Consider the following 22,471-nt stretch of genomic DNA (forward strand, 5'->3'; position numbering starts at 1 on the left):
TCTTTTGTTTATGGTCAGAGGCTCAGAGCTCTATGTCACTGAAATGTCAAACTTTGATAATTTTCCAAATTATATTTTAAATTAATAAATCATTTCATGTATTTTATTTCATACTTTAAATAACTTGTCACTGTTTTTGATAAGCTAGTCAATGTTTTCACAATTTAAAGTAGGTGTAACTATTTTTGATGGGGCAACACTAATGTCATTACACATCACCTTCGAAATTTTAGTCTATGGTTTCTGTCCATTGTTTTTCTACAATGTTATTTTTCTGACTGCTGCAAGTGGACGAGAAATTTGGTCTCGTGGAGAAGTGAGTGGGTTTGTGCTGGTGTTCGTGTTCGATATTGTGATTTATTAGTAATAGATCACGAAGATGTCGTCACCGAGCGCTGGGAAACGTCGGATGGACACAGATGTCATCAAACTGTATCCTTTCTTTGTTATCGTCATTACTAGCCACCCTACTGCGTTCGAGGGCTTCCATGTAAATAACTGCCTGAAGGGCCATCAGCTGATTGTCACAGCCCCTATTTAAAATCGATATGGTCTGTGTATATATTAATGTTTCATGTTTTTATCCTAGGATTCATCGTGTGGAAAGCATTTGGTACATAATTGTTAATGTTGATTAGACCTTAGACTATTTATCTGCAAAAGAGCGTATAGTCTTTGTGTGACTCCGTGGGCCTACGTATCTATATATAACACGTTGATAAACACGTACATTACTACGGTCGCGCATTCACGGCGCTCTTCCGTGTGTTAGATTGTGATATTGTATTTCGTAATTCATTATGTAGGCCACGGTCTTAGTTGCGCATTTTTTTTTCTACACTTTGTTACGGTCCTACACTCGAATGGATTATGAAGATGGTCAATTTTGTTACACGCAATTAAATGCTAATTACATAGCGTTTATAGCTACATGGTAGAATGAAAATATGATTATGTAGTGGCCTCACCCTTGGATGTTTGTTACATGCCTTTGTCAACACGAGTTTTTAATTGATAAAGTAATAAAAATGTACAAATAGTCTATGTCTATCTCAGTGTGTTGACCTTGCTGGTATTTAATTAATGAGTATGGCTGTGGTGTATTTAATTTTATCAAATAACCTGGGGTCAGTGTGAAGTTCATTGTTTCCTTGGTATTTTGCCAAACAAAGAAAATGTATGGTTTAACAATTATTATAAACAGATCTGCATGATAAATGTGTAATATCTTCTAGAATACATGGAATTTATTGAATTACAGTAACCAGGTTTTGGATAGATCTTAGTATTGAGTTTTGAAATAGCCCTCAAGACTTATTAAAACAAATTTATTAGTTTGATTTGAATGTAGTATAACAATGTTTGTTTCTTAAGCAAATTACTTCATCTAGCTAGTTTAACACTTTCGAAACCGGGCTCTACGCGGCGCTACGACATTTTCGCTACATACGGGGAAACCCATGTAATCGGCTAAGCTTCTACGAGCGGTGTGCCCGACAGTCGGGTTCTTGGTAGCGAAAAAAATGAAAGTTGTAATTTTGACAGTCTCTTATTTATTAAAATGAACATGTTACTTCTTTTGCTTTAACAGAATCTTCTGGTGATTATGATTAGATAAAGTGTAACATAGTTTTTGTTTTCTTTGTTTTTTTTTTATACTGGCATTGGTTTTGATTCTTTGGTCTGCTACTTTATTTATAGTAATTACATATATTAAAATCATTATTTATATCAGTTTAATTTATTCAATGAGGCTGAATTATTGGAGAAGTAAACAGACAGCTTTTGAAGCTTAAATTTTAAATTATAAATTTTTCATTAGATTCAAAACAACTGTATTAAAATTATTACGTGTTCTACACCTTTGGTACTAAATAAACTTGAGTGTGTAAATAAAATTAAGTGCTTAACACATAAAACAATGTAAAAAATGAATATAGTTAATATGAGGTCCAAGTTTAATTTATTATTCAAAATGCATCTATTTGTTTACCATAGACCATTTTTTTACAATATTCATTGAACTGAAATGACTCCTACTTTTTGACATTGAAAGAGAATCATAATGAGTTAGTAAAATCATTAACTACCTCATTAATAATCATTATAGACAGGTAATGAATGAATGAAATTCCATTTTTTGCCATATTGTTTTGTTTTCATACCATAGCAACAAGTTAAGGAGCTCACATGATTTTCATCGCTTTTTGACAAGTTTTGAGTTCAAACTCCTAAATTTGTCCTACAGATGGAATTATAAGACCAACGGCCATCGGTTCTTCAATCTGTTATTTCTATTTGTAAGAGCTGTATTTAAAAAAATAATTACTTATTTTTTAAACATGATCTAAAACAACACTTTTATCGATATTTGATTTTAGTGGAGAGTGGTACATACATGAAATCTACATGTTTTGATTTGACTTTTCTCAAAATTCAACAGAGATTTTAATTTTACAGTAATTAAAACAAAAGTTATGACCAAAAAGTTTTTGACCCTAAAATTGTTCAATTTTGATGCCAAAAATCACAGAAACAATGAGCTGTGAAGGAATTATGAGATACTATTTTGTTTAAAGGTGATGCTGTTAATATGATTGGCTTTGTCCCTTTCTATCACACCAAAACGTCGGAAAGGGGCAAACAAATTATCGGCTTGATAACTTTAGTGAATGTTTATGAATAAGGGGGTTAATATACAGGGTGCCCGGTAATTAACGGACAACCTTTTATTTTAATACTACCTAAAATTTTAAAAAGTGTGAAAATCTCGAAAACCAGGCTTTAACTAAACCTTAAAGTCGATTTTCTGGACCAGTATAAGGTGCCCTCTTGGTGGTTAAAAGGTTGTCCTTTAATTACCGGGCACCCGGTATAAATTACTTAAATAAAACGTCAATGTCTGTGTCCTCTGTTGCACTCATATAAAAAATTGATAGAAAGATTTTAGTTTGCTATGCAGTTTGTTTGTACTTTTGGCTATAGACCCAGGTGTCCATAAGGGATGGCAATTGCTTTTCCCCTTTTATACTTTATTTTTTCATAATTACTACACAGCCGGTGAGTAAAGTTGCCAGAGCTCAACGAGGGTACCGGGTGTTCTGATCGGCAACGCGCATCCAGAGTTGCAAGCGTCCATAGGTTACGAAAACTCCTTATCAGGCGATTCGTCTGATTTTTTCTTCTTATTCTTTCATCATGCAAATTTTAAAATGTCACTTCCGCCATTACTCATACTCTAGCTATCGCGAATCAGAGCCAACAACCCAGACATATTGATTTTCAACATTACCCGCTGACGTGCGGCTAATGCCCGGCAATCAATATTAATGCATTATTTAATATAGCGTCCGAGGGAATTTGTCTGGTTTTTAAAGCAACAGTAAACGGGCATACGGCCCGCCTGATTGGTAATCAGTAACTGTAGCCGTAGCACCTAGCACATGCTACTCTCGCGGCAATCATGTGCTAACCCTGCTGGAAGCTATGACCTGATCATGCAGGTCACCTGATGCCTGCAACTACAGAGATGCGTACTGATGTGCCGACGGAAAGTTTTCAAAATTCTGAAATTTTCACATAGGAAAACTTCGGAAACTTTCCATACTTTTTATTTCACTTCATAAATTTAAATTCCCTTTATTTTTCGTGAGTTTCGTGAAATTTTCAAGAAATTTAAGATCTTTTTGGAAAGTTTACGCAACTTGCACATCACTAGAGTTGCGCTTTGCCGACATTGTACAGTCAACATAAAAAGTTCGAAACTCTCAGTAGCATAAAAAGTATCGGATCAAGTGGCCGAATGGCATTTCTACGACGCGAAACGAAAACGAAACGCCGCGAAAGGTAGTCTGGCTCTGTCGCGCAAATACGCAAGAGCGATAGAGATAGATATCTACGAGCGTTTCTTTTTGTGAGCGTTTGTGCATTCGGCTACGCACGCTGACAATGCTTAAGAGGGCTTTCGTGTTAAAAATAGTGAAATCGTAACCGAGCGCTCGATCATACCGTGTGTGGTATCAAATTAAAGGGCTTTGCAAGTAGTTTATAAATATATATCACATTATAGGACTTTTTCTACTTGGTCTAACAAAATATGAGAAAATGTCCAAAAGTGGTAATAATTGTACCGGTGAAGGCTCGTTTTCAAAAAATTGGCAAAAATCAATAATAGCAATTTATAATCACTAAGGCATAACAGCAATTTAAGTAAACGTTGCAGATTAATTTAGTACAAAACTTACTTCGATGTGATGTAGATTTTCAAAGAAATTGTCGAACTCAATTTTGTCTTGAAAATACATCGAAACAAGTGATCATTTCTCCGAAAATCTACATATGTTACTTAATTTTAGGTAATTTCTGAAAAAAATTGAATTCGCCTTAGGCTAGTTTATTCTTTTTCAAAAACTTAAAATAAAAATCTAGTCTGAAATGATTGTGGTACAGGATATACGAATTATAAATTTACCCGTTTTAATATTCAAAATTGTCCAAATTTTACAAATAAGATCGACTGATTCAGCTCTATACGTGCGTTTTTCTAAACGTGCATTAGAGAAAAATTCATAATTAATTTAGTGAGTTCGTTTTCAAAAATCCAGTCTTATAAAAATCAAGATAATAAGATGCTCTAACTGGAACTTGAATTAAATAAATCTATTGGATAACGGAAAGTGTAGTATTTCACCGACTAAAACTATCAATTTTACATTCTTTTGACGTTTTTTTTGAAAGCAGCCTTAAGCAACTACCGTTCTGTTCTGTTACCGCTAAACAAAAATATATGTGTCTATTATATAGAAAGAATAATTGAACCTTAAAATTTCTGACCATGTTTTGTACAGAAACATTCGACACACATTCGTATCTAGAAAAGTTTCAGGATTTCAGATCAGATACTTTTGGTGCGTTGATTCATCCGCTTGTAGAGGTATTAATGCTGGCTGACAGTACTTTTTTAAAGAACCCCCTCCCCAAATATACATAGAATCCCCTCCCCTCTCAATCCCTCGGCACAGAGCTACGCTAGCTAGGCTTGTGCCATTTCGTTCGTTGATCGGAGCGCTCCGATCTCGTTCAATCGCTCCCACGAACTAGTTCGCTCTTTTAGGTCTTTTGCTCATTTAGTTCAGCCAGACCAATGACCACTGCGGTCGGAAAGATCAGAATGAATGGGACCGAATAGTGTCAAAATGATACGAATAGTCCACAGATAGTAACATTCCGGGCCGAAAGGTTGTAAGTAACCGAAGTTTAATATGAAAACTTGACGTTTTTGTTGTTGCTCTGCTAAGTAGCTCTCGCTCTTTCTCGCGCAGTCAAACACTCGTTCTCGTTCCGAACCGCTCGCGCTCACCGATCCTATACTGAACTAAATGAGCAAAGACCGATTCACAGAGCACGGAAAGATTCAGTTCATTTCGGTCATTGATGGGATTTTATTCCCAACAGTTCATAGTTCGTGAACGACACAAGCCTAACGCTAGCACTCCGGTCAACTGTCAATTAGTGCATGTAACTCAGTATGCAAATTATTAGTGACATTGGCCAAAAGGGTATTGTCGGTTGTCGATAAGGCTATTTCCATAAGAGCTGAAATATGAAATCGATGTCGACAACCGACAATCCATAACTAATATTTTAAATTGGAAACTTGTGTTTGTCCGTCTTTCAAGGCAAAACGGAGCGACGTATTGACGTTATTTTTTAAGTGGAGACAGTTGCAGTAGGCCTAGCACATGATGGCCGCGGGAGTATGTCGCCGCGAGATAGATGACACGTCTTTGTCTAATTGTATTAATGCCATAAGGACAGGTAGTCTATCTCGCGGCGACAAACTCTCGCGGCCATCATGTGCTAGGCCCGCAGGGATGGAGAGTGAGATAAGCTACTTTTGTCTTTTTCTAACCCCGCTTCCCTAAAATGGGGTGTGGACGTTTCTAATTCCGCAATTTTCGAATTTATGTCATAAAATATATCGGAGCAGCCAAAGTTGTCCCACGCCTCTATTGTCAAAACGTTAAAGTGTGCGTTTCGATATTTATGAGAGCGTTGGCATGATTGGTCTACTATGTCGTCTATGTCGCTGTCGGGGTTTTTTTCAAAATTTTAATTTTGTGGTTAGGTTATTTCCTAGTAGCAATGGTGTGACATCTTGACACTGACAATTCTGTGCCTATTTCTGGGTTCATGATAAATAATAATAATAAATATTATAGGACGTTTTTTACACAGATTGGCTGTGAGTGAGCCCCAAAGTAAGCTCAAGGAGGCTTGTATTGTGGGTACTCACTCAGACAACGATATATATAATATACAAATACATATATACATAGAAAACATCCATGACTCACATACAAATATCTGTGCTCATCACACACATAAATGCCCTTACCGGGATTCGAACCTGGAACCGCGGCTTAGCAGGCAGGGTCACTACTCGCTAAGCCAGACGTAAATGATAAGTAACATTGTTACTCAGCGTCAATATTTCCTTGTTGAACAGGCAATGAACGGCTAAAGCCTCCGCCACACATAAAGCGTTTTGATAGCGTAGCGTTAGCGGTGCGCCGGCGGAACGCTGGCGTTCCGCTCGCAATCCGCGCGCATTCCGCTCGCAATCCGCGCTCATTAGTTCCTGCCGGCGGCGGCCGCTGGGCGCAACGCCAGCGTTCTTCCGGCGGCGCACCGCTATCGTTGCGCTCCGCTACCGTTCCGCCTACGCTATCAAAACGCGCATGTGTGGCCGAGCTTTAAGTGTCACTGTCGGGCGTAGCGATGAAAAAAGCCGGAAAATTCCCGTTTTTTTCCATATCCTTTGGTTTTTTTCAGAAATTTATGGAAAAAAACCGCGAATGTTTCGGCTCTTATTTTTCAAAAAAAAAAACATGAAATATGAAAGAAATTTGTCATTGTTTGGACGGACATATACCAGACATAGAAATCGGTTATTGCCCGAACGATTTTAAAAATTAATCTTTATTCGGGCGAATTTGCACTTCCAAACGGGCTACACCGACGACATGGAAGCAGAAATGACTGAAATACAGACGGTCAACCAAATCTTGGCACTAAAAATGGCGCGAAATTCGAGTTTTCTATGGGAATTAATCCTTCGCGCTTACATTTTCAATAATTTTTTAAGTGTCGTCGATGATTCCGCCAACTTCAAGGTTTAAGAAGGCACGCGTTTTCTCTCTCTCTCTCTCTCTCTTCCAAGCTATTAATCCCACATGGTGGTGGGGTCAGCTTTCCTAATCAACCACTTCCACTTCGCCCTATCCTTGACGTCGTCTTCGGACACTCTGCACTCAGCCATATCTTTTAGCACTAAGGAAGAAGGCACGCGTTTTATGAAGACAATTCGCCGGTGAGTCCTATATTTTTCAAATTAACCGCCTTTTTTACTGCCAAGGTCAGTTGACCGTCAGTACATGATGAGAGTGAGAGTGATTAATAGAACACTAATTTTAATAACGTATTTGTTTTTTTCTTAAAAAACCCGAAAAATACCGAAAAAAACGAAAAATTCATAAACTTCGGGAAAAATCATTTGATTTTTTCCGCTTTTTTCAACGCTAGTCGGGCGACAATTGTCATTATTGTGAAATGGGCTACTGTAATCTTGAATTTAGCCTTTATCTTTCGGACATTCAACCATTTTTCTCACGATGTCACGAAAGAGCTATCTTATCAACCGCGATAGTAACATGTGCACGAACGCCGTTTATCTTATCTTTTCTTTGCCGTATTTTGCCATAGTGAGTGCTTAGACTAGTTGGAGGCTTGAAAACCCAAACTTAACTTTAGTAAACGATACCTGGTTAAAGGTCACAATCGCTTCTAAAACTCGACTTTAAGACGCTCATTTTTTTTAATCTTCCATAATCTTACGAGTATCAATGAATTTATTTGTATTATTTTACATTACATATAGGATATATTAACTACGAGCGTCATATTCTGTATTAACCCTTAGGTCACAATCGCTTCTAAAACTCGACTTTAAGACGCTCATTTTTTTTTAATCTTCCATAATCTTACGAGTATCAATGAATTTATTTGTATTATTTTACATTACATATAGGATATATTAACTACGAGCGTCATATTCTGTATTAACCCTTAGGTCACAATCGCTTCTAAAACTCGACTTTAAGACGCTCATTTTTTTTAAATCTTCCGTAATCTTATCAATGAATTTATTTGTATTATTTTACATTACATAGGATATATTAATTACGAGCGTCATATTCTGTATTAACCCTTAGGTCACAATCGCTTCTAAAACTCGACTTTAAGACTTTTGACGACCGGTCTGGCGCAGTCAGTAGTGACCCTGCCTGCTGCGCCGCGGTCCGGGTTCGAATCCCGGTAAGGGCATTTATTTGTGTGATGAGCACAGATATTTGTTCCTGAGTCATGGATGTTTTCTATGTATAAAAGTATTTATATATTATATATATCGTTGTCTGAGTACCCACAACACAAGCCTTCTTGAGCTTACCGTGGGCCTCAGTCAATCTGTGTAAGAATGTCCTATAATATTTATTTATTTATTTATTATTATTTATTAAGACGCTCATTTTTTTTTAATCTTCCGTAATCTTATCAATGAATTTATTTGTATTATTTTACATTACATAGGATATATTAACTACGAGCGTCATATTCTGTATTCACCCAGATAACCCTAAATGCAAAAATTCTTGCCCCCGGACTTTTCGGGATATTTTGGTATATTGTCACTTACCCACTAGAAAAAGCCAAAAAAAAAGAATCGGTGTTATAACCAGAGATCGGATTTTTGTGCGTCATCTCATACTAAAAGTCATTAAAATGACGTAAGTCACTAAGAATGTCGCAAATCCGTCCGATCTCTGGTTATAACACCTGCCCCTCTAGCACAACTTGCCTTGTCGCGCGCGAGTCCATACTAAACTTGAAGTCGCGTTTGATGTATGGACTCGCGCGCGACAAGGCAAGTTGTGCTAAAGGGTCAGGTCAGGTGGTGGTCAGGTTAAGTGGGTTAAAACGAACTGTTATATTTATATGCTACTAGCTTTTTCACGCGGCTTCGCTCGCATTAGAAAGAGACAAAAAGTAGCATATGTCACTCTCCATCCCTTCAACTATCTCCACTTGAAAAATCACGTCAATTCGTCGCTCCGTTTTGCCGTGAAAGACGGACAAACAAACAGACACACACACTTTCCCATTTATAATATTAGTATGGATGTACGCAATAATTACCAGCGCCAAGTTATGCCATAATTTTGTAATACTAATTGCATTGCAAAGTTAAGTATATGATTGTTGATTAATTTTAGCCTATGGTAGATATGACTAATTTCAAAGTCGTATCAAGAATGTTTTTGTTAATAATAATGATTCATTAAACTCTTACAGTAACGTCATTCAAAAGCGGTTAACGTCTATAATGATCAGAGATCGGACGGATTTGCGACATTCTTAGCGACTTACGTCATTTTAATGACTTTTAGTATGAGATGACGCACAAAAATCCGATCTCTGATAATGATAGACCTAGAGGAGTCTAGAGTGGTAATTTTTATGCAATCTGTGAACCCGATAAAATGGTTGAGCAATTTTGCATTTTCTTTTTAACCCCTGACGCAAAAACGACGGGGTGTTATAAGTTTGACGTGTCTGTCTGTGGCATCGTAGCTCCCGAACAGATGAACCGATTTAGATTTAGTTTTTTTTTGTTTGAAAGCTGAGTTAGTCGGGAGTGTTCTTAGCCATGTTTCGTGAAAATCGTTCCACTATGTCGGGGGTTTGATCAAAATTTTCATTTTGTGGTAAGGTTATCAAAAATAAAATAAAACGTATATATATTATATGGCCGGCTTCCTTGTACAACGTATCAGTATTGTTATGACGATGAATGCCGCTAGCACCCTTGGTCCGATGCTTCAACGACTTTAGGGACCATCCCCATTCAAGAGACGCATGTCCCGAGGCGCGGAACGGACGTCCGCGCCACGCCGCCTGAATGTAATTTAATTTAAAAAACGTCTCCTCAGTACATTTTGTATAGGAAGGACGCGCAAGAGACGTCTCTTGGCGCGCTCCATCAGGCGGCGCGGCGCGCGCCAAGCGACGCGCCGCTTGGGGGCGCGTCTTACGTCTTTCCTATACAAAATGTACTGAGGAGACATTTTTTAAATTACTTTCAGGCGGCCGGCGTGGCGCTGACGACCGTTCCACGCCTCGGGACATGCGTCTCTTGAGTGGGGACGGTCCCTTATATTTAAGCTAGTCATTAAGTTGTATGCTTATACAAATAATGAATTTCCTTAACGAATAATATCAGTATTGAAAGCAAGCACGAGGTGACCATATTGGGCGGGCTGAACGAGTTCTGCGTGAAATTCTTCGGACCCCCAGGAAGTGAGTAATACATACATACATATCCTATCATTATCCATAACACATTTATGTACAACCAAATAGAAAAGATAAGGCCCAAGGTACGCCAGCAAAATATAGTAAATACTAGAAATGGTGTTAACAACAGCAAACAGAATTTTTAACTGAATTATGGGGGCTTTTAAACAAACATTTCACTTTTTTTTTGCAAGATAGCAAAAATCAGCCCTTTGGGAATTGCTCAGCGTCTAAGCATAAGTTCTGTCGCGCGAAATAGCCTGACAACGATTTTCTTACAACCATATTAATATATATTAATTATATAAGGGATTATTAATTAATAATTGTACCTACATGTTATATCGCGGGCGAGATTTTGTCGCGGAACTTCTATCCTAAACTTAAAGCCTCCGCCACACATAAAGCGTTTTGATAGCGTAGCGTTAGCGGAGCTCGCAATCTGCGCTCGTTAGTTCCCGCCGACGTCCGCTGGGCGCAACGTCGTCCGGCGCACCGCTCCGCCTCCGCTCCCAAAACGCGCATGTGTGGCCGAGCTTTAAAAGTCTAACTTCAACGAACATTTATCGCTATGTCAATAAATAACAGTACCTACCTACGATATATCTTTCTTACTGTGTAAATAAATCACACAACCTAGATTTCGTGACCTAAAATGAAGTTTAACAGCAGTTACGGAAGCAATCATTTCCGGTAGCAATAAAATAAATTGATAAAAATACCAAGTTTTTTCGATTGGGACTCCCTTTCCGCCCCACTGGCCGACTCACTGATGCGGAAATAAACAAACTATTTGCTTTCAAATCTAACAGATAATGTAGAGATAACTAGATTATCATTTCGCACAAACTTCAGGGCGAATCAACTTTTTGAGTTTTGACCGACGTATAATTTTCTATATACATAAACGATTAAATAAATTCAGCGTGAGTGACTCGGGTCTGGCTAAATATGTATGGTAGATCTAAAGGAGTCACTCAGCGCATATTAATAGAGTCGAATTAGCCGTGAGTGACCCGTTTGAGTATTTATATTTAAAACGTCATATTGTGTTTACATCGCAAAGTGTTCCATTTGTAAATTGTGTTTACGTACGTTTATAAAACGCTAATGACCTTGAGGCAGAATATAGACCTTCGTCCTAAGGTTTGTTTTTATACGATACGTGCTCGTAAAATAATTACAGATAAACACCATATTGAGATAGTGTTTAAGAAACAATGAAAACGTTTTATTTTTACAGCAAAATCAATCTGATAACATTGCGAATGTTTAACAATTTTTTGAATGCTTAGAAAATAGATTATCAAAACACAAGCAATTACTTTCCGGTTTTACTTTATTTTGCAATACAAATGTTAGGCGACTAGCGGTAGTACTTAACAAGGAGAAAGGAAGAATGTCGTTTAAATTTTAGTCGGTGCTTTATTACGTTACACGCAATTGTCTAAAAGAATGCAAATTAGCATACCGATGTAACCGCTATATCCATGCCTATCTTTATTCTTCAGTGTTTATGCAAAGGTCAAAAAATCTCTCTAATTATACTAGAATTAAAAAACACTAATGTGCAGTTTTTGGTTTTTACTTTTGTAAAATATTTTAATGTAAGTATATAATTGTAAGTTCTGCAGGTTCTTCTTGTATTTGTTCCATGGAGTTCCTATCCTTATAGTTAACAAAGGTGTTTAGCAATGCAAGATTGTTCATCACTTTGTCTGTCACTACCTTATGTAAAATGTAAATTGGTACCCAGTTTATATTAGTATACATAATTCATCGTACACGGTCTTAGAGTATGTACTAACATCTTTAGACATAATATTGTCTTCGGTTACCGCGATAGTTACTCATGAAATAAAACTATGGAAACGGATTAAATCGCGTATAATGAATTTAAAATTCATCCCGACGTTTCAAACTCTTTACAGCGTTCGTGGTCAACGGGTGACTGAGGAAAAATTACAATGTGCAAAAGCTACCCACATACAAGAAACTTGTCAATTTTGTGTAGATTAATTGGTTAATTATTTTTTAACATAGTAATGGTAATTTTTTTTAATATTGTATAACTAGCTTTATTAATAGTGTGTGTACCTGCCTTAGAAATCTATATTATTTGTGGTCATGGTTCGTTAATATTTCTTGTATGTGGGTAGCTTTTGCACATTGTAATTTTTCCTCAGTCAGTTGACCACGTGCGCTGTAAAGAGTTCGAAACGTCGGGATGGATTTTAAATTCATTATACGCGATTTAATCCGTTTCCATAGTTTTATTTCATCTTTAGACATGATAACAATTGAAGGAGTTTCGTCGATGTGAATAACGTTTGAATAAATTATTTATTTTTGTTATAAATGGCATAAAAAGGTTCGTCTTGAATCAGCACTCATCACTGAAATGCCTTGTGTGTCGTAGACATAGATATTTTATTAATAATATTATAAATATTACACGTCCATTAATTATTTAAACAGCAATTAAATTAAGATTAAAAGAATTTCAGTCTAATTACAATTTCGAATATTAAATTGAAAGATGCATTACTTGATTACATTATGTCATTCATATTTGTAACTAGGCTCTCTAAGAGTAATAATAAATAAGTAATAACTGCGTTCGTCGCTATTAATTTTAACGAGTAAGTTGATACCCAAAAAATCGTAAAACTAAACTAAAAAAATAAAATTAATATCTTCGTTTTATATTTCCAGCCCCATACGAGGGTGGTGTATGGCGCGTTCGCGTGCACCTCCCAGACCACTACCCCTTCAAGTCGCCCTCCATCGGATTCATGAACAAGGTGTACCACCCCAACATCGACGAAGTATCAGGCACCGTGTGCCTTGACGTTATCAACCAGGCCTGGACCGCGCTTTACGGTAAATATTTATTTATTGTATTTGTCGCGCTTTCCACCACTGAATCAGAGTATATGACTGCGCCTGAAAAATCTTGATACGAGCACACTACCCCTTCAAGACGCCCTCTATCGGATTTATGAACAAGGTGTACCACCCCAACATCGACGAATTATTCGGTAAATATTTATACATATAATCAGGGTGTCCACTTTCTGGAAAGTCAGGGAAGCTCATAGTGGTCATGGAAAGTCAGGGAAAGTCAGGGAAATGACTTGGAGGTCAGGGAAAAACTTGGCACCAAGAAAAAAAATCAAAAAATATTAAAAAAATAATATGATTTCTTGGGTTGACATAGTACCTGGCCTCCATCCCAGTGGTTGCTAATGAGAGATGTCAGAGATATCTCATGCTCTAGCTGACCTTAATTTATTCGGCCCAAAATCGTAAATGCGGAAAAATCCAGTTTTTTTTTACATTGCGTGCCCTACCCACATATTCCAAAATGGCGAAGGGGGTCGGGAATAAATTCAGTTATTGTGATTCAGATTAACTGGAAAGTTGCACCACAATGTCACCATATACAAAATTCATAATTTGCTTTTGCTAGGGTGATGTGAAAACGACAAAGACAAAGTTACGTCGCTGTCCAAATTCTAACCCCCTTATTCATAAACGTACTCAGTTATCAAGCCGATAAAGTTCGTTTGTCCCTTTCCGACGTATTGGTGTGATAGAAAAGGACAAACGAACTTTATCTGCTTGATAACTTTAGTGAACGTTTATGAATAAGGGGGTAAGTATCTATCCGACAATCCAAAGCGGAGTTCCTCATAAAGCCAATGGCGCATAACGTCACATAGAGGCGCAATTTTGTATGAGTCAAAGGAGCATAGGAGGATAATAAGCGTGACGATGAGAGAACTTCAAACATTTGGAAACCTAAAGGCATGTAGTGGCAAAACACCTAAATGGGCATCCCGACGCTGACAACAAAGAAAAAATTTCGCGTTCGCTTCGCTCGCGTTTAGTATTTTCCATTTCATCAATTTTAATTTCCTTTATTTTTCGTGAAAGTTTCATGAAATTTAAGATTTTTTGGAAAGTTTCCGTAACTTGCTCATAACTACTTCTGCTCTGATAGACTAGGTACTCTATTTTGTTTCCTATGTTATGTACATAATAACTACTATCAGCCCCAGGGACGTATAAAAGTGGAAAAATTTTCGCGCTCGCTGCGCTCGCGATGTTTTTTTCTAGCGTAGATTACCCAAGGGCGCCGAAACTCTAACTCGCTCTACCCTGATAGAATGCACGGGCCAAAAGTAAATGGCGATAACTACCAACTACAGATTTCGTTCATGTTAGTTTTATAAAACCAGAAATTAAAGTTTGATAGTTAACATAAAGATAAAAAAACCGTAGGTATAAAAGTATGAACTGCCTTGCAAATTTTAATATTTCGTACTTTAGAAAACAAACATATTCCAGAAAAAAAAATCTGTGACAGACGGACAGACAGACGCACGAGTGATCCTATAAGGATTCCGTTTTTCCTTTTTGAGATAAGGTAAAAACTTATTTTTTTCAGGTTTTTTTTTTTCAAGATAGAAAAAAAACCGTTTTTTTGCAACTCTAAGCAAAAGTGGTAATAGTTGAATGAAAATTTGGTCAGGGAAATTTTCTTAAATGGTCATGGAAAGTCAGGGAAGTCAGGGAATTTTTTTTGGGTTTAGTAGTGGACACCCTGATAATGTACTCGCGCTTTCAACCACTGAAGCGGAGTATGTGATATCGAATTTTTCTTTTTCCTTTTTTTTATTGATTAAATTGCAGTTGTAAGGTTGAATGTGTTTCTTGATACTATCTTTATAGACAACTGTTTCAAGTGCAAAGTTATATTGTTATTTTAATAATTAATATCGTGCAAAGTTATTTGCACTTTGAATTAAGTGGCACTGATACTTACCTCAGGTCGAAAATCAGCTTCAGAGAGAAAAACATAACATAAAATACTGTTTGCTAACGCCAATATCAACCACGCATGCGGACCTTGAAATGTCCCATCAATATTTTTATTTGTAAGGCTCCGCTTGACTTTATAAATACTAGTTTGGCACTGGCAGGTATGGTATGTCCTTGATTCCAGGTCACGTTCTACTAATCAACCAGTTTTTTAGCTATTGACCCTAGTCTAACCCGATGGAAAGCGGTACTATTATTGACATTATAAACTCCCACGATTTGGCACAGAAAGTATTATTTTGATTACTTATTATTTTAATATTTTGTTTAGTAGGTTTAGTCTAGTTAGGTACAGGTAGAACATGCTTGTTAAGCCAATGGTCCCGGTTCCAAATCCTGGTAAAGGCATTTATTTGTGTCATTGTTATATCCAATGTATATCCTTTATTTTCTAGACTAACTATGCTTAGTTTGAGACTAGGTTGATCCTAGTTAGGTATATTTTATAATATTTATTTATATTGATTAAATCCCTCGTGTTTCAGATCTGTCGAACATATTCGAGTCGTTTTTACCACAACTGCTGACATACCCCAATCCAATAGACCCGTTGAACGGAGATGCTGCCGCCATGTACCTGCACAAGCCTGAAGAGTATAAGAAGAAAGTTTCAGGTCTGTATTCTATTTTAATATCTGGACTTGACTATATTTAATTAAAATAAATATAGTCAAGTCCAGCCCAAATAAATTTGATTTGTGGAGCACAGACGAAAATGCTTAGGCAAAATTAGTACAGAACGAAACGCCAGTAATGCCAGTATCTCTAATCTGTATTACACTAATATGGAAGTGGAGACAGATCTCGACACTTCGCTATATGTAGAGGTACCTTGAGGCACCAAGAGGCACCTTGGCTATTACACACCCCGAGAGAACCGCGTAGTTTATGTATGTTTTGTTCAGTATACCTATTTTAAACTTTGACGCAGGAGGTGTTATTTATGTATTCATTAGTTCATTATGTCTATAATTTATAGCAAAGAAGCCGAAGTGGTGTAAATGTTAATCTAAACTAAACATGAACATTAAGTGTCGACATACATTTTGTATGTTATGAGTTGAATAAACATATTTGAACAATTTATCAATGACTCAATTTATTTAACGTGTGTATGTTTCTGATAGTATAGACTTAATAAAATAGTAGTATTATTATAAAGAAACCATAGTAAATCCTTTATTAAATGATCTTAAAGTAAGAGGGGATACAGAATTTAAATTATAAAATCAGATTACTTTTCTGGTCTCTGACAGCGAGCCTTCACTACTTTTCAATTAATAAAAAGAGTCGTGATACAGTAGTTTATTTTTTATAAAATAGGAGGTAAACGAGCAAATGTATCACTAGATAGTAAGCGACCACCCGTATCACCAGTGTTGTTCAGGTTTTTTGATGAAAGCTGGAACGAATGGAAAGAACAAACTTTGATAGTACTAGTGCCATCTGTATCGCTAATATGTATACAGTCGTAACTGACACGAGCCTCCATTTTATCGGTTAATCTGTCAGACACATAGATAGACGTTTTAATTCACTCATTCGTTCCATTCGTGCCAACTCGTGAATCGACCCGTATATATACATATAGTCGACAGATCGTCACGTGGCCAACCTCTCCCCAGATTACGTCCGAAGATTCGCCACAGAGGAGGCTCTGCTCGAGAAGGACGCCATCACCGGCATGGGGGGCGCGCCCGCGTCGTCGTCGGCCAAGTCCAACGGCGCCGCCAACAACAACGCGTCCGACACGGAGAGCTCCATGAGCGACTTCAGCGACGACGAGGCGCACGGCATGGAGTTATAACGCACGCCCGCGCCCGCCGTCCGCGTCTCGCGCTCGCTCACCGCCGCCCCCCGCGCCGCCGCGTCCCGCGCCGCCGCGCCGCCCGGGTAGCTTTTGAATTTAGAACGTTGGGTTTCTTGTACGTACTTCAGGTTCGTCTATGGTTTAACTGAAAAAGATAGGTTTGAAAATGGAATAGTCTATGCGACGAATAAGCGACCGGGTACATGGAGTTATGGCTTAGGTCGCTTCAAAAATGAAAAGCTGGTCGCTTTATGATCGAACGTGTACTAAACTGAAGCAGTTATTGCTTAGCAATAATAAAAGCGAGAGACCTTGATATGTTATAGTGCTTCTGATTTAGTAGATATGAGCGATTTCAAAATTACTCCGTTTTCGAAATTGCCCAACAAACGTAAGTTACGCATATGCAATTCGACAGTAAATAGTCGAAATTAAATACGAATAAACTACGGAAGGATATTTTTGTTACGTTTACTTGGTAGAGTTGGAGGTAAACGATCAAAGTACAAGACGCGGTTAAATGTAGATATTAATGTTTGATATTTCAATCATATCAATGCAGCTTAATATGTAAAGTAAGTTATTTTTCTACTATTTACGGTCGAACTGCATATGTACTAATAATTTATCGTTAAAATGTAGACGAATCAAAGCCTGAACTGCGTACAATAATTTGAAATCCACCAATAAGTTGTTTGAATTTGGATCGTTGGAACGTATCGGGAGCTGTTTTGAATTTAGAATAGGTTCGGATGATCGGCTCTGTTTGAATTTCGAATTTTGCTGTTTTAAGCGATGACCTCAGTACGGGACTATGGTCCGGGGATTTAAAAATCAAACAATAAATATCAATACATCTTATAACCTAAAAATTGTTACAAAGTGTATTGAAATGATAATTTTCAGGGACCATAAGACCAACACCATTTTGCTCTCGTGCTGATTCGATTCGCGAACTGTATTTTAGTCCATCTTATCAATTTATTATTAACGACTAATGCTGTAACTATAATTCTAATAATGGTTGGTAAAATGTTAAATCGCGTGATATATCGATGTCTGTCAAGTGGCTTCTCAATTATAATTATAATTTCGATATACAAATTAACAGACCTAAGGATGGACATTTACTGGTACAGAAATGTATAACATTTTATATTATTCTGAAGGCCTAAGACCCAAAGCCAAAAAAAACTGAAAACTTATACCGTAAATTGAAATCCTACTGGTCTTTTCATTTTAATGGCGTCTTTTTTTATAACTCACTATTACTTCATTTACTTCCTATTTACCAAGATAATGATGAGTTATTAAAAGAGAAGCTCTTAAAATATTGAAAATCAGCAATAAATTGCTATTTTCTTAAAATAGCAGTGATGCCTGTAGATTTGAATCGATATGTTTTTACTCTGTCCTCGTTTTTTCTAACATCAACGTAGACACAATATTCACACCATATTTACTAATATATTTTATTATTAAATTTAATAAGTGTAGATCCCCGGGAAGGATAATAGGATAGTTAGAAATCATCCCTTAACTAGGGGTAGAAGTTTCTGTGACCGAATAACATGATGCCCCTTTTACTAAAACTGGTCGGTCCTCGGTTTTTAGATTGTTACAGCAGGTCTGTAATAGCTACATAAAAGTTACAGACATTTTCAATAGTGGAAACGGGACAGAGTAAATTTTTTAATCATCCTCACCTCAATATACTGAAACTGAATTTTAAAAACATTAAAGACATATCTACCCATAGAATCACCGGGAATAAAAGCTGTATGCTTTTGTCATTCCCACGCTTATGTTTCCATTCAAACATGTCGAGTAACATTCAACAATACGTGAGTGACCCAATTTAAAGAGTGCGGTAGTTGACTTCAAATTTACTCTTCAAACTTACTTCAGAATTCGGTTTGCAGTTATTGAGGTGACAATGATTCAAACACTCGAATAAAACTTGTAAAGGGTTGTTCGCATTTTAAAGTTATCGGTGTGTTAAGAATTGATTCATAGTTGGCTTGTCTTTTGTCCTGCTCTTAGGCTAGCAGCAATATGAATAGGGAATAAAGTGTTCACAAGTTTCGGTGTAACTAACTCTAGGGGTGCGGTTATGTAGCGCTGAGTTTAGGCACGCTTTTAAACAAATTTATCTTTTAAAGAGGTCCTAAACATATCTATTTATCCAATAGTTTTTAAATACGAAATTTTCTTGTTAGTTTAAACTTAAACATATCTATCCGGGTCACTCACGCTTTCAAACTTGCCATTATAGCGTGAGTGACCCATGACAGATTAAATTATATAATTTTTATTTTGCATTCATTTTAACTTTTGTGATGGCCATATATTTCTTGATCTTATACTTATCCATTTGTAATATTTGTTAATGGCTAAACAACACCAAAGTGCAATTTGGACCTGTTACGAAAAGGCAAATTTTGTTTAAAAGTGCTTGAATTTTTCCGTAGGTGTCTTGTATCAAACATGTAAACGTTAGATTTTAAATGTGTATGATAACATACTCATACTAAAAACCTTTTAAAAAACCCAAGTTTTAACACGCGAGCGAGCGAGTGAGCGAGGTAGCATTTTGTAAATATCTTAAATTCTGTCCCCATAGCATAAAACAACTTAAATCTAATGAGCCCGTCATGGACTACAGTCATCACTTTATATCTCATAGGTATTTAAATATTTTTTATCGTAGCATTAATTTTTAAACGAACGATGTGTCATGTTTTGTGTTTTCCCTTGACATAATTTCTACGGCAACATTTGTCTATTGTTTTTGACTCTGTTGTGATTATGAAATGCGAAATCTACATCTGTGATTTTTTCTCGATTTTTAAAGTGTCAATTCAGTGGTGAGGGATTCATTCAGTACTTATGTGATCGCTCGTTCTGACAATAGGCATATTTGTTCTTTTAGCGCAATTTTTTAGACTTGCAGCGTCTCCGACCAATTTAGAACCAGACCATGACTATTATATGTGCCACAGTACCATTATATAATTCATGTTCCCTAAATTGGCGATTAACCTCTTAAATCTGAAAAATATAGCTCGTGCAAAACGAATAGGGGACGAACAAAAACCAAATTTATAACATAATTTTTTTTAATTTGAACTAGGTATTTGTCAAATATTACAATTTTCAACCTATATAAACTGGGCCTTTTTACAGTACTGTTACACATTCAATCGTCTTGTTGATTTCATAATAAAAATCAGGATGGCGTTGTAAGTTATTTTAACTTTTAACAGTTTGCTTACACCAAATAGGTAGCATTTCTGTATGACTTGACAGTTGACAGTAGCTACGCCGGTCCTGCCAAAAGGTTTGGTGTTGTCAGATGTCCTTCTTAGCATAACTACATCAAAAATAATCAATATGATCATAGTTTTTATTACGACATTGTCATTTTTAAATGTGAAGGACATGATTCCTGTAATATGCATTTTTGAATCTGTTATTCATATTCTTATGAATATATAACAAGTGTATTTTTTTCAACTATTTTTTATTTTATTTTAAAATGATAAGATTTTTCAATTAAAACAAAAAGAAATCATATTTTGTTTCACAATAATACAAATTTTTAAATCTTTTTAACATTTGTAAATGTTTAAGATCAATTTAGATTTTAGCCCAAACGTTAAGAAGGACATCTGAAAACTAAATAACATTACAAAACAGATCTCTAATATGACATGTTGCGAACTATAAGTGTTGCAATCGTCGGTAAAATAAGTTTAGTATAGATTGAGTTCACTGGTAGGAACTATAGGTATTATGCATAATAATTTCCTATCAGAAATCAATTTACTACCATCTCGCTTATATTTTTTTAATTTTTTATCATATTAATATGCTTAAGAATTTAAAAAATTCAAATAATTACAGCGTGTTATTTGTGTTTCATTAGTTACCGGGTCGATTATTATTATATTACAATTATAAATACAAGGATAATGTTCTAATACTGTCATAGTTCCTGCCGGTAAGCGCTTTAGATATAACACGAAGAATATATGAATATTATAGATATTAGACATATTGTATCTTTGAAATGATAACTCAAGCCATAATAATATATTTTGGTATAAGGAGATAACAGAAAATTTCTCGTTTTTATTGTGAGTTGGGTTGGCAGTATTGTTTTGGTATTTAAGTATACATATTATTGAGCTTGTGCCAGACCCGGTTTTGGATTGCACGATAAGCGATAGTTATACAATCAATATATGGAATTGAGAAGATTTTTGGGCGCAATACTACTGTCTCTGGTAAGCGGTGATTTTATTTCAAAGTCGCTACGCTACGTATTTAAAAAAAAAAATGGAAATATCACCGTTGTGCATACCAAAAAACTTCTCAATGCGAGTTATTTTGACGTGATCCTGTGACAAAGGAACTTAAAGCCTGCATATTAATGAAATTACCTAATCATATTATATAAGCCTTTTGGTTGTTTTTCTGTAAGCGCTGTGTTCAAAGCTGACTTTTTTATAAATATTTTAAATGTATTTGTGTGGGCAGTCGCATTTAATTACAGATGTTTCGTATATCATTATATAGCATTATATTACAAAAATATGCGGCTTTAAGGAGAAAAGTAAAAATTGTGCAGATGCTTTAAATTCTACCTCAACAGGGCGGTATATGTTTATGGTCATGATCACGTCACAATGACTTTTTTTTATCGCTATATAAATAGAATCAAATCAATGGTGTCCCGCCCATAGCGGTTGTACATGTGAGAATAAAGCGTTTTTATTCTATTTTTATTTCATTACATGTAATAAACTTACGTTATTTTTAAACTATGGAGTTCTTTTTATTTTTAAAATACTACTCCCCCGTGAAACTCGAACATTTACCATTTATCGCGGGTCACTCATCTTTTTCTTACGTCACATTGAATTGCGTGAGTGACTCGTGTTAAAGTATTTTTTACATAATTAATAATGTATCTGTTTTGTTTAGCCCAATGGTTGGCTGGTAGATAACGCCTTATATTTTTTTTAAAGTGCAATAAAGATTTAATAAACAAATAGTTATTAATGGTCAAAACAGAACATAAGGAAACTGATGAAGCTCCTCGGTCCCTATTTTCGCTTATCCTTGTTTTATTTAAGTATATATTAATCTTATTTTAAGGTAATTGATCAAATATAAATCAAACACATTCTGAGAGTCGAAAATGAACACAGGCGAATCATGTGTTAGGTACCTATACCAATTATCAAAGCAAGCCAATATGGTGATGCTTCATGAATTTGTGTGGAAATGTCTGTATTCAGACTATTTCAGACGTACCCAGCCATTGGTACTATAATTTCTTTGCTTTTATACTTA

The 22,471-nt window shown here is 36.1% G+C and overlaps 1 protein-coding gene across 1 annotated transcript; it reads left to right on the top strand.

The window, feature by feature from the left end:
* The first annotated feature begins 258 nt into the window (after nt 1-258).
* Nucleotides 259-21,939, top strand: LOC125237408 (ubiquitin-conjugating enzyme E2 H). Its single transcript, XM_048144451.1, has 5 exons — nt 259-432; nt 10,340-10,416; nt 13,129-13,296; nt 15,786-15,914; nt 16,926-21,939. The coding sequence occupies exons 1-5, from the start codon at nt 380-382 to the stop codon at nt 17,105-17,107; spliced, it is 609 nt and encodes a 202-aa protein (XP_048000408.1). The 5' UTR covers nt 259-379; the 3' UTR covers nt 17,108-21,939.
* The last annotated feature ends 532 nt before the right edge of the window (nt 21,940-22,471 follow it).

This window comes from Leguminivora glycinivorella, chromosome 21 (assembly GCF_023078275.1).
Source record: "Leguminivora glycinivorella isolate SPB_JAAS2020 chromosome 21, LegGlyc_1.1, whole genome shotgun sequence".
In the NCBI taxonomy this organism is placed as follows: Eukaryota; Metazoa; Arthropoda; class Insecta; order Lepidoptera; family Tortricidae; genus Leguminivora; species Leguminivora glycinivorella.